At 45.5% G+C, this 16,569-nt stretch overlaps 1 protein-coding gene across 5 annotated transcripts in view; it reads right to left on the bottom strand.

Moving 5' to 3' along the window:
- Nucleotides 1-16,569, bottom strand: part of ERBIN (erbb2 interacting protein) — a 2,559,118-nt gene that overhangs the window by 1,829,004 nt on the left and 713,545 nt on the right. For all 5 annotated transcript variants that reach the window (XM_069627374.1, XM_069627371.1, XM_069627370.1 and 2 more), the window contains one exon: nucleotides 2,931-3,009. In XM_069627374.1, coding sequence (XP_069483475.1) covers nucleotides 2,931-3,009 — 79 coding nt within the window. The remainder of the gene's footprint in view (nucleotides 1-2,930; nucleotides 3,010-16,569) is intronic.

Below are 16,569 nucleotides of genomic sequence, written 5' to 3'. Positions count from 1 at the left end.
TGTTTAACCTTTATGATTGGATCACTGCTGCTTTTACACTGCTCATCTGTGCCCCCAGAGAGCAGTAATCATTTTGTGTCTGTTGTTCGCTCCAGCCACCTATATTGGTCTATCTAGCAATCACTCCCTCTTTGCGCTCTGATGGGGCAGAGTTAGGCAAATACATAGAATTAGACAGATCTAAGTCACAGGGAGGAAGAGATGGATAGGTCCATAGGAAAAGCGAAAACAGAAAAATTATATGGACCGACAATGTTAGAGGTAGAGATATATGGAAATAAATATGTATGCAGGTAGATAGAAATAGAGGGATATAGGAAGATTGAGTAATAGAAAGAGCATGACGGATAAAGAGAGGTGGGGATATATATGAACATGAATAGGTAAGGCGGTCAAGAAGAATAGATAGGTTGTCAGATTGAAAATAAATAGAAAGGGAAAGGAAACAGTATGAGTTACAGTTATTAGGTTGACAGATTGTTAGAGCTAAACAGACTGACACAAAAAGATCTAGTTACAAATGTTTTTCAGCTATGTTTTCCATTATGTAGTGTTACGATACAGTGGTGCCCTGTATGTACATGCATGAGACCACTCCTTTAAGCAAGTAAACGTTGTTAAACAAGTTTCTGAAGAAATGAAATCAAGGTGACAAGGCAGCCAAGAATATATGCAATATGGGGAATGCGCAACAGAAGCATATTGAGGAGAATGTACACCATTTCCCATAAAAATGTATAGCCTCGACTGACATGTGATGGAGCTTTTGCCACACAATAGGCTGCACTACATCTCAGCAGGGCATCTCCCATTAATTTTTTTCTATTTTGCCCAAAGTCGATGCACCTAAATGAAAACGATGTAACCACTCACCCCACAAAAGATACTAGACACAAATCACAATACTCATGCTGGATGTTTTGCCAATCCAAACATACCACATTATCTACTATCCAGTAGTGCAGGCGGTGAATGGCACTTGCAAAACGCCATCCGACACTTAGTAACATACTTTGCAGTTTAACTTTACATACTCTTGTAATGAGGCTCACAAACAAACCATTAACAGTGTTGAGGAACCAACAGGGACCCAAGCAAGAGAGATGCCTTGTAAGACGACATGGCATGTTCGCTATTATGACCTAAAATTAGCTGGAATTCAAAGATAGTGTTTGAAAAGTACAATAATGTATTTTAAACAGATTGGCAGAGTAGAACATAAAATCAGGAGCCCATTAAGGAGAAGCATTAAAGGGTTCAGCCAATGAAGCAGGGTTTCAAACCTCTCTGAAAGGACTAGACACTTAGTAACTGCTTGTTAGCTCTTTTTCTCAATGCAAAGTGACCACCTGTCAAGCAGCTGCGATTATCAAAGGTCAAAGTTGAACAGTTAAGGGCATCAATTTGTTGCTGTGACAATAGCTATACAACTGGCTGCTTTGGGAAGTCCAGTTATTTTGTCCCTTCCCCATAATAATGCCACCAAGAATGGAAGGTGGCTTGAATGGGTCAACTATCCACATATAAACATTACAGTAAAGTGAGTGGCAAAGTCTGGTCCCTCTGGACGACCAATGGTCGTTTCCTTTTGTTTAAAAATGTTCCTTTTCAACATTAGAACAAATTAAATACGTTTAAAAAGAAAAAAAGGGAGATGAGGAAATCAAACAGAAAAATAACATTGGTCATATTAGGAGGACCGACCTTCAGCACTCATCTTAACCCAACATAGGGCTACTTTCAGCACAGCAATTCCCCATTGACCACCAAAGTGACAGGGTGATAAAGCATTATTTGTATAAATAGGCTAGATGGACATACTGATTGGTGGAGTTGAATAAAACAATAGTTTACATTTTAATCAAAACAGTCAATGCAATGAGTTCAGATGTCAGTACAGGCTTTGTTTTTTCATGTTTTAGGGAAATTAACCAGTCTTGTCTGAATCTGAACAGGAGACTATTAACATATATTATAAATGTGTGGAATAAAAAGATTAAAATGCATTTCAGTAATGCAATCAGGCATGTGATGGTAACACACAAACCTTTACCAAGGCACTTGTTTCAAGTACATACACATAAGATAGCAAATCTTGCCCTATTAGTGAGTTGGGTAGAGAGGGTCTGATGCAGCTGGCACATGAGCTCCCCAAGAGAATCACACCTACTTTCTATATGAAAGTACTTTGAATGCAAAGAACCTTGAATACTGAAAGGGGGGAGTGGACTCTAGGATGCTAAAATTAGGCTGAGTGTGGGCAAATCTCCAAGATTGGTCTAATTTGATGCTTGTGGTGGGTTGGTGCAATGAGTTACTGAATGAATCACCTCTTGCAGACTCAGCGCTGCAGGTCAATTCAAAAGGAGGATATACAGTAGCAAGATTATTGGGCGATTCTTGACAAGTGGGTCCGATTCAAATAGGACTAGAATTCCAAACATGCAGTTGATAATCCAAGCCCCAAATAGCTAACCACATTTCAAGCCAGTGTTGTTCGGGGGAAGGGGTTATGCAGTAATTTGGCGCTTATGTAGAAGAGCACCTAGACACGCGGAGGGGCACAAGATAAAAGGAAAAGAGCATTGGTTGCCTATATCGGTTAGGTAGAAAATCCATGCAGTTTTAAGATACGATTAGCTCACTTCAATGACTAGGTGACACCTACTGGCAAAATGATACTCATGTGGGTGGATTGGCTGCTTCCAAGATATTTTTGGGGGGGCAAATCGTGCCGTTGAACCAGGCTTGTCAAGTGAGAATATGTGTACAAATGTCACTCTCAGGTACACTAGTATTGTGATATGATGGAGAAAAATAAAAATGTCTGATGAAGTGTAGGTAGCTACATCATTGCTCCTTAAGTCCATAAAACAAGAGAAATCATACACTTAAAGTATAAATAAAAACAGGCGGAAGAAAACACTTACTTTGAAATAGGATTTACACTGGCCTCAACAACAGTCAAAACCTTACAGTTTTTGATATTTTCTGGAAACTCTTGTATTCCTGTAAAATAATGAATGAAATAAGTCACAATACATTCCTCCCCTCTGTGGTATCAATAGCAAATGAAACGTGAATTTAGTCTTAATCTCAGCCCATTTTAAGACATGAGGAACCACACCCAACTTGTGGACCATACCAGAAACATGCAGTGTGGTCAAAGGCATAGTCATGGGGTTAACATGCCTAGGCTAATTTATGTGCTTACCTATATGCTTCACCAGACGGTACATCATCAAATTATGGACCAACATGATACAATTTAAAAAAGGCAGGCGATACAGCGATATAGGTTTGTGGAAAGGAGAGTTTTCAGGGATAGTATTGTGATCCCTTGTTTATTAACCAGTGTACTCATAATTCCTACCAGACTCTAATGGCTTTACCACCATCCCAATACACAGTTTGATACTACAGCCAAAGCAGCAAAACAATAAATCCAGCTATCCCCAAATGTGCCACAATATTTGTCCCTATGCATCCCGGCATGCATTTCCTTAAGAAACATCTGGCCGGAGGTGTGCAGATAAGCCCTAAGGAACAAGTTACCTACCTGTAACAGTTGTCCTCCAGCATGGGTCTGGAATGGATTCACATGCTCATGAATATTCCCAGTCAGGCCAGAAATCCTCGATAAAGTTCACGTACAAACTATTTCTCCTCTAAACCAGCCACTGAAATCTGGGTCATACTACCCCAAGCCAATGACTGCCCTCTCCCTAAATCCCTCCTCTGGCAGCCATTTTCAGATTTGGCGGGCACGTAAAGTAGCAGTATGACCAAGAAGAGCCCCAGAGGAGTAGGAGGGAGGGTTTGCATGAGTATCCATTACAGACCCATGCTGGAGAACAATAGTTACAGGTAAGTAACTGGTTCTTCTCCAGCATAGGGTCTGGCATGGATTCACATACTCATGAATAATACACAGCAGTACAACATTAAACAACCACTGGAGACGACAAGGCTCAACACACGCAATCAACTCTTACCTCTGGAACAGACTCACCTCAAGCGAACAGGTTGCGTAGCACTGCTTGGCCGACCCTGGACTCCTCCCTGGAATCCCTGTCGACTCAGTAGAACCTCGTGAAGGTGTGCGTGGACCTCCACGTAGCAGCCCTGCAGATGTCCAGCAGGGGCACACCAGCTAGGAACGCCGTCGTTGCAGCGTGGCTCTTGTGGAATTGGCTCTGACAGCCAGGCAGCGGTCGGTTCACCAACTGATGCTAGTGCATGATGCAGACAGAGAGCCACCTTGAGATGGAAACCTTGGACAAGGCCTTCCCATGGGTCACAGGACCAAAGTTCACGAACAGCTGTGAAGTCTTTCGAAAACTCTGTGCATGCCACGTAGAAATTCAGGGCACAAGCAAAGTCCAGAGTGCAAGCCCCTTTCAGCCGGTCACGAAGGGTTTGGAAAAGAAACAGGCAAAATATTGTTGAGGCGGAATTCCGACAGAAACTTCGGCACGAAAGAGCAGTGCGTCCGCAGCACCACCCTCGATTCGTGGAAAGTCGGGTATGCTTGCATGATAGGGCCTGTATCTCACCCACCCTCCTGGCGGATGTGATGGCCACCAGGAAAGCAGTTTCCACGAGAGGAACTGGAGGGGCCTGGTGCATAGGCTCGAAGGGGCTCCACATGTGCCTTGTCAGCACCATGTTGAGTTCCCACGTCAGGGCAGCACCCTTCACCAACGGGAAAGAACGAAAAAGGCCTTTGAGGAATTCCTTGACGAGTCGATGAGACCAAAGTGAAGGCCTTCCTGGAGACCTGGTGTAGCATGAGATAGCCGCCAGATGTACTTTGATCGAGGCGTGCGCGAGTCCGACCTTGGGAATAGGATAGCAAATATGGAAGAATCCGATTACCCCTGCTGCAGGGCCGTGACCCTCAGAGGGGTAATCCTCAGCGACCGGCCCCATGTAGCGAAACTCTTCCACTTGTAACTGTAGCACTTCAAAGTAAACAACGCCATGGCCTTGGCGAGGACCTCCCTGCAGTCCAAAGGCAACTCATATCCTCCAAACGTAAGGGATGTAGGAGCCAAGCCCTCAGGTTGAGCAATCCTGGTTTGTGATGCAGGATTGCACATCCTTCTCAGGGACCACTGGTAGCTTGATCAGTGGCGATGCTAACAGGCTGAGAAGGTCCGGATACCAAATCTGCCTCGGCCACGCTGGGGCGATAAGTATCATCCTGCACTTACACTGAGTGTATTGAGGTCTCGTAGCAGGAGAGGCAACGGAGGAAACGCATACAGAAACATCCCTTCTCACGGGAAGGAGAATGCATCCCACAGGCTCGTCGGTTGGTGGAATCTGCGGGCAAACTTCTGGTATTTGGAGTTTGCTGCCGTCGCAAACATATCTGGGGCCTCCCCCACTTGGCGAAGACACAGTCCACCTGGTCCTGCCGAAGTTTTCACTCATGGCAGGACCGCAATTCCCTGCTGAAGGAATCTGCGATGGTGTTCCTGACTCCCGCTAGGTTAAGATAGATGAGGAACATTTGTCAACGGCCCAGGGCCACAAGTCCTGCACTTCCCTGGAGAGCGCTGGGGATCGAGTGCCCTCTTGTTTCCTGATGTAGAACCTTGTGGTGGAGTTGTCTGTGAAGATCCTCACCACCTTGCCCTTCAGAGACGGAAGGAATGACTTTAGGGCCCAGAACACTGCCCGTGGCTCCAGGATGTTGATATGGAGATCCTTCTCCACCGGCAGCCACAGGCCTCTAGGGTAGTGTCCGTGGTGATCGTTTCCTGAAATGGAGGGTACTGAAACCCTGTGCCCCAGGCGATGCTGGAGCGGATGCCCCACAACCTTATCGCTCGATGGAACTCATTGCCCGAGTGATCTTGTCCATGAAGTTTCCCCGACGCTTGTACCCAGCGACCGTCCAGGAACTGCAGAAGAGGTTGCATCTGTAACCTGCAGAGCCGGATAAGGTAGATGCAGGACGACATGCCGAACAACCACTTGATGGTCTGCACTGTGGCCGTCTTCATCGACAACAGCCGCTGCACCTTTCCCTGAATGGCTGCTACCCTCTACTCTGAGGGTGATGGTAGGCAGGATAGTGTATAGAGTCTGGCCCAAAGGGACAGCGTGTTTGGGGATGGTGTCCAGCAGGACTTTGGATAATTGGAGAATCCCTGATCGGTCAGCAGCTTGACGGCCCCCTCTGTGTGTCCGACAGCCAACTCTCGCGATCGGGGCTGGATGAGACAGCTGTCAAGGTACAGGTATACTTGAATGCCCCGTAGACGCAGATGGGCTGCCACCGGCGCCAGGCACTTAGTGAACACTGTGGGGACGACTTCAAGCCGCAGGGTAGGGCCTTGAACTGGTAGTGCTGTCCCTGCACTAGGAAGCGTAGAGACTTCTGGTGTTTTCTGTGAATGGGGACGTGGAAGTAGGCATCCTCCACGTCCAGACGTCAAGAAATCCCCACTTTCCTGTTAGCCGAGCACTTGCTGCAACGTGACCATCCTGAATTTGAGACTTTAGGTACTTTTTCAGAGTTGCATGTCTAGAAAGGGCCTCCAGCCCTCCCACCCCCTTCTTTTTTACCAAGAGGTATCGGGAATAGAATCCGGAGCCCGAGGAACCAGCTCTTTCACCCCTTTTTGTAGCACGGGTTGTACCTACTCCAAGAGCTGGGGAATCTGCTGCTCTTGCCGGGCCACCGGAGGGATCCGGGGACACCTGTGCTGAAATTCCAGGGTATGTCCTTGGGCGAGAGCGTCCAGCACCCATCTGTCAGTGGTGATCTTTTCCCACTCACTAACGAACCTTGTCAGATGGCCTCTCACCGGGGTGCACGGGTGGGTGCCCGACATCTTGGACCGGTTCAGACTTGCTTCGGCGTCCTGCTGGCGACAGCGACTGTCCACCACCATAGGCCTTGGAATGGCTTCTGGGCTTCCTTGAATGTGGATCTGGATGGCTGACTGTACGAGGAGAAACCTTTTGAAGACCTGCCTGACTTTCCTCTGGAGGAGCGAAAGGAAGAGCAGTGCTGCTGGAGGGGGTCCAGAGAACGGTCCGTCTCCATATCCATCTTGAGGGCCTTTAGACTCTCGTCTACGACCTTTCTGAAAAGGTTATCTCCGTCGAAAGGCATGTCCAGTACCTTTGTTTGGACCTCCTGATGGAAATTCATGGCCTTCATCCAGCCTTGGCAGCGAAGGCAGACACTGTTCCCCATCTGCCAGAACCCTGTGTCGGCAACATCCAGTGCCACTGTGATGGCGTGATCCGACGCTACCTCCCCTTCCTTGAAACAGGCCAATGTCTCCATCTTCCCGTCATCGGGAAAACTCCAAAATCGGACCCAGCTTGTACCACAGCTCCTCTTCATATCTGGCTAGGATCACCAGTGCGTTGGCCACCTTGATAGACGCCACAGTGTAAATCACTTTCCTCCCCCATGTCGTCCATCTTCCTATACTTGCTGTCCGGAGCGACTTAAGACGAGGACTGGTTGGCTGAGCGTTTCCTCACAGCCGCTGAAACCACCGAATCCAGGGATGGTTGTGACCTCAGGCACTTGGGTGCGAATTCCGGTACCCAGTACTACTTCTCTAGTCTATTCTGCTTGGCTGGAGCCATGAAAGGGTTCTTCAAGAGGGCCAGGCCCTTCCCCCCACACTTCATCCAGGAGGGGCACCATGATTGTCTTACTCTTGGCCTCGCTCCTCCGGTACAGGAAACCCTCCTTCATGGTTTCTTCGGGCACTAGCTGGAACAGCTCAGAGGCTCGGGCGATCATGGAATGGAACAACCCCACCTAATCCAGTGGGGATGCCCTAGGCTGCGAGAACCCGCTGCCCACTCCAACGATAACGTCCATCGTCATGGCTGTATCCATACCAGTGTCTGGGTATACTGGGGGAGAGATGGCCCGACGCAGATGTGGAAGCTGAAATGGGGGTGTCGGATGGTGCTTCTTTGTCGGCGGTTGGTCGGGGGCACTGTTGCAACATGCCCGCGTTTCATCCTCTTCTGGATCTCCGACACCAAGGTGTGGAGGGTTGATAGGATGTCCAGAGACGCATCAATCGGCAGAACTGGCGTGATCGGAACACTAGGCCCCATGCTGTCATCGCGGTCCTCTTCCACGTCCTTGTGGATCTTGTGTAGGGACTCCAGGTCCTCGTCTGGCTTAGGCCACGGTCTGGGACTGATACGGGGCATCCTTGCCCCCTTTTTCCACACAAGGGGCTGGAACTGGGTTCTGCGACGGTGACCCCTTCTCCGGCATGCCAGCAGACCTTGTCAACATCACCACGGCAGCCTCGCGCCTCGGAGGGAGGGATACCTTTAACGCTATGGGGGCTACCTTCTCTGAGTCAGCCCCTTCAGCTTGCGAGAGAACAGCCGCCACCGGTTCTTTCATCGACAAACACTTCTCCTGTGCCGCATGGGGTTTCTTGGGCAGCTTGACTTTTTTCTCCTCAGTCTGTGGCTTCTCGGGCTTCTGACGCAGTTTAGCTGGGTTGGATGACTTTCTCCGGTTGGCAATGCAGGCGGAAGGTGAAGTTGATCACGCCCTGTCTGCCGTGAGACCAGCTTCCGCGGATGAGGCGCCCTCACAGGACTTAGAAGATCGCTCCTCTGACCGACCTGCCTTGGGTGAGGCATGCCCCTGATCAGAGTATGGGGCAGGGGCCTTCGCATTTGGCCACGCTGCCAGTCTACTGTGCCTGTCCATTCTCGCCTTCTTGGAGAAGCCGCAGCATATCTCGCTATTACCTCCCTTCTTTCCCTTCCCTTCCCAGAGGGCAGGAAGTAGGCCCAATGGCCTTCTGGAAACTTCAATAATCTTCGTCCTTGAGGGGCGTTAAACTTCACTGCAACGGATCCCTGCTGTCAGCAGATGGAATACACTGGCTCTTACGGGACAAAAATAGAACCTTTTTCCGAGAAAAGCATGAAAAAACGTAGAAGATATTCACAGAGCCAACTCGAGGACTCCCAACACTGAAGCGTGCAGTAAAAATCTGAAGATGTCTGCCAGAGGGGGTGTGGCTTAGGGACGGGACACTCATTGGATGGGGCAGTATGATCCAGAGGACATCGATTGGTTTAGAGGAGAAATACAGTTTGTAAGTGTTTTTACCAAGGGTTCCCAGCCCCAACGGGAAATATTTATGATCATGTGAATCCATGCCAGACCCCATGCTTGAGAATCCTTATCTATTCACAGCAGCCTATGTTAGAACATACATGAACAGAACAAAGGTGGATATGGCTAGTGCACACCACACAAAGGGTAGATGTCAAACGAAAATTGCATGTCTTCAGTTACAAGCCTTTTAGCTCAATCTAGTCGTGGCACATTAAAAATAATCCACGGAACATGTGCATTTGTTTGTAATGCTGGCAAAAGACGCACACCAAAAGATTGGTGGTTTCAATTATTTTCCAACCAAATGAACACATTTCTATAATAATTTCTGAGATAGTTTGCAAGATTCATATTCTAGTTAATGAGCACAGATAATTTCAAATCTTTAATAGTCTTTCGCCAAAAATCCAAATCAACACTTAATGTACACATACTTTTAGAAAAGAACCAGTGTAATATACCATAATTTTCAATTTTAGAGACAGATTTCCACTTCAGTCTGCAGAAAGCTGAACTGCTACTGGTCCAGCCTCACAGAACTTATGTTCTGCTCCATCTGCCACCTTAAAGTACTGGACTTCACCATCCTTATTCTTCAAACTCCCCTGTTTTGTACCCACGTCCGCCAATCGACTGCAAGCGGGATAGCCCTTAATACACCAACTGTTCCCATTTAAATGACTTTATACAGTCCTTAAATTCATTGACAAACTACTCTCTTCTCCCAAATCATGCTAAGTATATATCCCAATACTCTCCACCTCACACTACACGATCTCTTGTTCAGCCTCATTTCTCCAACCATACTACACTGGTTACCAGTCTTTTGCCCCCCTCACCACAGGAATGCCCTACTGCCTGAAATTAAGAATCCATTATTCAATCGCTACCTTTATGGTTTTGGAAAAAGGTTCTGGGCCGTGTAGATCGGGTCTTTCAGGAGTTCTTATGGAGAGTTTCAAAGAAACCAAGGATGCCCAGGTATTTAATGGTTAGAAGTGTACATGAGGGGGTATTTGGTTACCCTATCATTGAAAATGACTACAAAAGTTTTTTTTAATTAAAAAATCAATATCCTATTTCTCATTGAATGAGTCAGAAATTCCAGTTTGGGCTCAGAAGAGTTTAAGATGAGACCCTTCCGAACTGAATCTCTGTACTCTCTTGGTAAATTACCTAAATCAGTCAGTACTTTCCAGACTGTCCTTGCTACCAAAGATGCAGTCACATCATTGATTGTAAGTGGGGGGCAGGGACTTCATTTCTATGGGGAAGCCTCCATTTGGCAGAATCTGGGGTTGCAGATCAATAATAAGATGTTATGCTGGAGGAGTTGGATGAACAAGGGTATATTACTTATTAGGGACATATGTGGTGATGAGGGTATGATATCTTTAGTCTCTGAGAGGAAGTTTATCTTACATAATAGGGAAATGAGGAGATATAGATTGTTGAGAGATTTGATTTCTGAGAGATTAATGCTTAATGATCCTTTGTTACAAAGACCGGAAAGGTGTAGTTTTATCGTAGTTGCTCCTCGTGAAGTGTCTAGTTATTTGAAGTTGTTCCCGGTAGAAGAGAAGTTCAGATCTTCATCGAAAGCTCTACATCTTGTGGTGTGATGAACTGGGTGGAGACATATCTATGAAGCATTGGGAGGTTCTATGGAAGGTTCCAGTTAGGATAAAGATTGATCTGAATTTACGATATATTCAACAGAGGATTCTGGGGCGTCTGTTTTGGACTGCGGTTAGAATGCACAGATTTGGCTTAAGGGAGGATAATAAATGCTGGAGTTGCTCTACGGAGGAAGGCACTGACAGTCTAGAAAAAGTAGGTACCCCTCCCAATGATGGAGGCAATGTATTTTGTTGGCCAAAGACCAACCGCCTCATGTGTCGGTATTAGAAATACGCTTCTATCAGCTTGACTAAAGTGCGGCCATTTTGATGTTATTGAAATCGCCATTTTGTTTTTAACTTTCGCCTCTTGCTTTTCTGTCAAAACCGCTTTGCTGAAAGCTTATTCTGCTCGACTGTTTTATTGTTCATACATAGAGCAAGGCCGCAAGATACTTGTTGAAACATAACGCAGGCGACCCAGAGAGAAATGCCCGGTCTCCTCCCTCACAAGTCCTTGGAAGTAAGCAGCAAGGCATTTAATAAATACACAGGTGCCAGCCAGTATCGCTCATGCGGTAGGAATGGTAGAAACGAACAATTAATGGCTTGCATTATGCTCTTCTTTGCGGCCTCCCTTTCTGAGCCCTGTTGAGCGAGTTGACCCCTAGCACACTACTAGAAACTAGGAGATGGCGAGGCCTGGAATGTGTCTCTCCCCTGCATGCAGCTTGCTTGCAAAAACAGAAACAATGCGTTCTCTTAAACAAATAACTGTCTGCAGGCTCCCAAAATTACAAACTGTTGCTATAATGAATGTCTGAAGGTGTCATACTCGTCACAATTGTCAATCATCGAACCCAGTTCAAAGAAAATGCATTATGGGCGGTATTGAATGTGTCACCGCTGATTGTAAGACACGTCGCGGGGCGTGAGACCCAGTTAGCCAACTGAGACTGTTTGCTTTGCAATAAACCCTAGCTTTTGGGAATACAACCTTGTGTCTGGTGTATCAGTTTGTGTGTGGTGATTGTGCCTTGTTTCCATACGTGAGGGTTCCCTAGGGGCCCCTTCAGCACTATGCTCCACATGTTATGGGATTGTTCGCGGGTTAAGGATTTTTGGAGTGAGATTTTGGATAGAGTTGATTTGGTCTGGAACATATCTTTTCCAAGGACACCGTCAAAAGTACTTCTGAAATCGCCAGTGGGCACTCGTCATTTCAGCTATGCGCCTCTGTGTTGGGCTAATAAAGTGTCTCTGGTGGCTACTCGTCAAATTTTACGCCTCTGGAAGACGAGAAAGAAACCAAGTATTGATGAATGGCTATCGCAGGTGCAGTTGCTCTCAAGGTTTGAAAGGATTAAGTATTATGCTTTAAATAGAGAAGAATTTTATAAGGAGCAATGGGATGCTTTTAATGAGCTCTATGTGTGAGTTAACTGCCAATAGGCTATGGTTTTTTTTGGAATGGTTAATTTGCTATTGTGCTTGTTTTGTTGTGTTTTTCTTGTGTTGTGTGGAACTGTGAGTTTCTTATTTTCCTCTGATTTTTGGCTATGTATCATTTTAAATTGGGATTGTTGCAATTAGCGGGGATAATTGATTTTTCTTATTTATTCTGTTCTATTTATATGGACTTGTATAATGCTTTTTCGTTTCACTTGTAGTTTTATTGTTATAATAATTGGTGTTTTGGAATGATATATTTCTTTTGATATTTAAATAAAGTTGTTAAAAAAAAAAAAGAATACAACCATAGTAAATGGCTCCAGGATCATGCCAATGAAACCAATATTTTGAGAAGGAGCAACCCAGACATACAGCAGCATCATGTCTCCCACACAATTCCCTACCATGTCTGCAACTTTATATAGATGCAAATGTCCTATTTTTATTGAACTGCCAACCCTGTGTTGGCCCCTGTTCATGTTCCAAGTGCCCCACTGACTCCAGGTGGCTCATGATTCATCCATATATTTCAGTGTGCAATGAGTGTAACATTCTTTAAAAAAAAGATTTTTTTTTTAAAAAAAAACTCATTCGTGGTCTGTAGTTGTGCCCTCAAACAGTATGTGTGTGAAGCACATTGGTGTGTCTAAAGGTTTACAAAACTGAAACACCTGTGTACAAGCGCAATATAAATAAAATATCATATCATAAGGGAATAGCTGCATTGGAGAGACTTTGGGATCTATACTCGTTTAATCGGAAGCACCCGGTTTAGCCTGAAAAAACAGGAAAATCATACATGATGTTTTCTTTTCTGCTAAGAAGCAGTAACACTGGCCTTTAAATTCCACAAGAACGAGTTCATTAGAATGCACATTTCATACAACACTCAGGAGCAGTACAGGGCTCGTCTTAGAAGTGGCACTCTCTCTCTCTGAGTCCAGTATTGATTGTCTGAAGCCATGATAAACCTAAGGAGGTCTGGAAACTCAGCCGTGGACACAATGTGCAATATCTACTACAGTGCTAACAGGCACAGTATACATACTTAACACATTACATCACAGGCTAAACTAGGGTGCTGGTTTCTACTATGATTGCATGCCATTTCACCAAAGCCATATTGGGAAACAGGAGCCACTGGGAAGTCATTAAGACTGTTTCTCTGCGGGATTTTGAGCCAGGCACCTTTCCTTTGCATGAGCATGTTTTGTGAACTGACCAAAGTTACAAAGCCTACAAAATAAAAATTGCAGCAGCCTATCCTGTTGCATTTATAAAGAGCGCTCACATTTCAATCCAAAATAATAGGGTAATACGCTGTACGAGAGCATATATATAGAGGGGAAGAGTCATTATCACAATGGTACCCTTATGAAACAAGATTTAAAGGTGGATGGGGTACAGCATGAGGGGCTAGTACAGGCAAGACATTTAGAAGGGTAGAGGTCAGATAGTGTGTTTTAAACAAAAGTATACAATTGGTAAACAATTTGTATCTGGCCATTACAAAACAGACTGTTCATTAGAGTGTTAATTAGTGGTGCTAGCGAGAGGAGGAATGAAGATCAGAAATAAGGGACAAAGTATCTTCTAGCGAGAGTGTGTGCTTTCTCAAGCCCATCCTGAAGGCAGCCTCTCTATAGATTAATTGAATGTCCATTGGTATTTATCTGTCACTTATTAGGCGCTCATACAATTAGCAAAACAGTTTCAAAGGGCAGACAGGGTGGGGGAAGGTAGAAATGAATTACAGAAGGATAAACAAATGCATTAATAGTGCAATGAATGTGAAAAGGGGAAGGGGAGAGCGTTCCGGTGGTGAGGAGAAAGAAGAGAAAGTGCAGGAGTTGGCACAAGGAGGGCAGGAAATAGGAAAGGCAGGGATAGCTGATTAGCTAAGAGGAGGGGATGGTATTGAGAGAATGAGGGATACGTTGGGGGTTCCAGGACATGGATAATGCATTTATAGACAAAAGGAGAAATGTGGGCAGGGAAAGACTGCACATAAATAGCCACCTTAGCTGGAGTCAGCATCTGGGAGGTAGGTGTAGATTGCTGAAGACCCAACAGAAAATTGTAAAGTTGATGACCTTATTCAGTGGGCTATACTAGTAAATGGGGAGTCCAACAAGTAGCCTGGAGCAGTAGCCCAAGTGGATGAGCATGAGTGGATATAAGTTTTAGTGAACAGAGACGGGGACACATTTGGAGGATGTTAAGGAGGTGAAGTCTTGCAGCTGTAGTGGTGGAGGCAAAAAAAATAAAAACTGATGAACCTCCAGGTTACTTTCTAAGAGGAGTCAGGTTTCTAAACATGTTGGAGGGGAATGACAGACTTTAGTCTTTGAGGAGTTCAAAATGAGAGAAACTCATGGCATTCAGTGCAATATGGCCATCACACAGTTCGTGCTTTTGGAAGAGAGCTCCAAGGAGATGAACAAGTTACTTACCAACTGTAACCTTCTTTCGATTGGATGTTCCTCCCACATATTCCTCATCTTAGATATTCGCATCACCTTTGCTGCTTCGGAAAAAAAATATCCACACCAGAGGGTGCTGCGCACGATGTTGTGGCGTCAATGTCCCTCGAGGGCTGCCGTAGAGCGTCAACGTCATCCGCAGTATAAATGGCTCGAGACGCGCCCGTTGGCTTCAGTTCTGTTTTTTTCGTTATTATCAACTGATGAGTTGATAAGGCGTACTCTTATTCCGTTAGCTCTCACGAAACATTGAGTGTAAAATGCGTAAACTGTATGGTAGTGTAGGTTGGGCGATCGATTAGGAATACGTGGGAGGAACATCCAATCGAAAGAACATTACAGTTGGTAAGTAACTTGTTCTTTGAATGGATTGTGTTTTCCCACCTGTTCCTCATCTTAGACACCCAAAGCTATTAATTAATTCTACTCCTGGAACGTGCGAAGAACGGCCTTAGCAAAAAGACTCCCTTGGGATGAGGTGGAATCTAAACCATAGTGTTTCACAAAAGTATGCATTGACTACCACGTGGCCGCTGCACAGATATCTTGCACGGGACACCCCTCTGAAAAGCCATCCGTCAAAGTCGCCATGCCTTTAGAATGAGCCCTTAGCCCAACTGGGCTTTTTTTTTACCTGCCAGCTTGTAACACTCTCCAATTGCTAGAATTATCCATCTGGATAAGGTCTGTTTTGTTACTGCCAGGCCAAATTTGTGGCCGGTGTATACAATGAAAAGTTGGTCACTTTGCCGAAATGTTGCCAGTCTAGAAATGTAAAAGCAGAGAGCCCTTTTTGGGTCCAGCCTGTGGAGCCTTTCTTCCTCCTTACTTGCATGTGGGGGAGGATAGAAAGATGGCAATGTGATCTTCCGAGACAAGTGAAAGTCAGACTATTTTTGGTAGAAATTAAGGCTCGACTTCGTGTATAACTGTCTTTATGAAAGATGGTGGGAGGAGGCTTACAAGAGAGCCTGTAACTCACTCACCCTGCAGGCTGATGTAATAGCCACTAGTTGTATTGTCTTCAAAGTGAGAATCCTTAGCAAACAAGAGAGCAAAGGCTCAAAAGGAATGCATGCAAGGAATTTCAATACTAAATTTAGATAACAAACAGGGACTTGAAATGGGACTGGAGGGTACACGTTAGTGAGACCATTTAAAAACTGCACAATCAATGGAATTTTGAAGTAAGACCTCTTCCGAGGAGCGCTTAAAATATGTATCCTTTTATTGTACAAATCTGGAGCCACCGATTGGCCAAATGTAATAGGAAAGAAAGTACCATAGGTGTACTACATAGGAATGAATCCACATTTTTATCCTTGCGCCAGTTATTGAACTTGTTCCAACGACACCGGTACAAGGATTTTGTTGCTGGCCTTCTGGCTGAAAGCAAAATCACCATTACGTCATCTAGGAGGTCCCAATACTTAGCCTTCAGGCATGGTTTCTGACAGGCTGAGATATGAGTGTCTTGACCTCTGGATACAGAACCAGACCTTCCTCCTGCGACAGAAGATGCTCTCTTAGTGGACGATGTATTGGAGAATAGATCGACATGTCCAGAAGGTCCGGGTACCATGTCCTCCTGTCCCAATCCGGGGCAATTAGGATCATGGTTTTCCTGAACTCTCTCAATCTCCCGATTACATAAGGAATCACCGGGACTGGAGGAAACGCTTATAGGAGTGGAAATTCCCAATCCACTATGAACGCGTCCCCTAGAGCTCCTCTTGGAGGAAATTCCCTTCAGCAGTATAGTTCGCACTTTCTGTTGACACTGGTTGCGAACAGAAACACTTGAGGGGGTCCCCAAAGGGTGAAGATCTCTTGAAGGACTTCCTGAGCTAACCCCCAATCGTGGGATACTGTGCTC

Source organism: Ambystoma mexicanum, chromosome 6p, assembly GCF_040938575.1.
Source record: "Ambystoma mexicanum isolate Mex_15411 chromosome 6p, UKY_AmexF1_1, whole genome shotgun sequence".
Lineage (NCBI taxonomy): Eukaryota > Metazoa > Chordata > Amphibia > Caudata > Ambystomatidae > Ambystoma > Ambystoma mexicanum.
The sequence above is the reverse complement of the archived record's forward strand: the minus strand, read 5'-3'. Positions and strand labels throughout refer to the sequence as shown.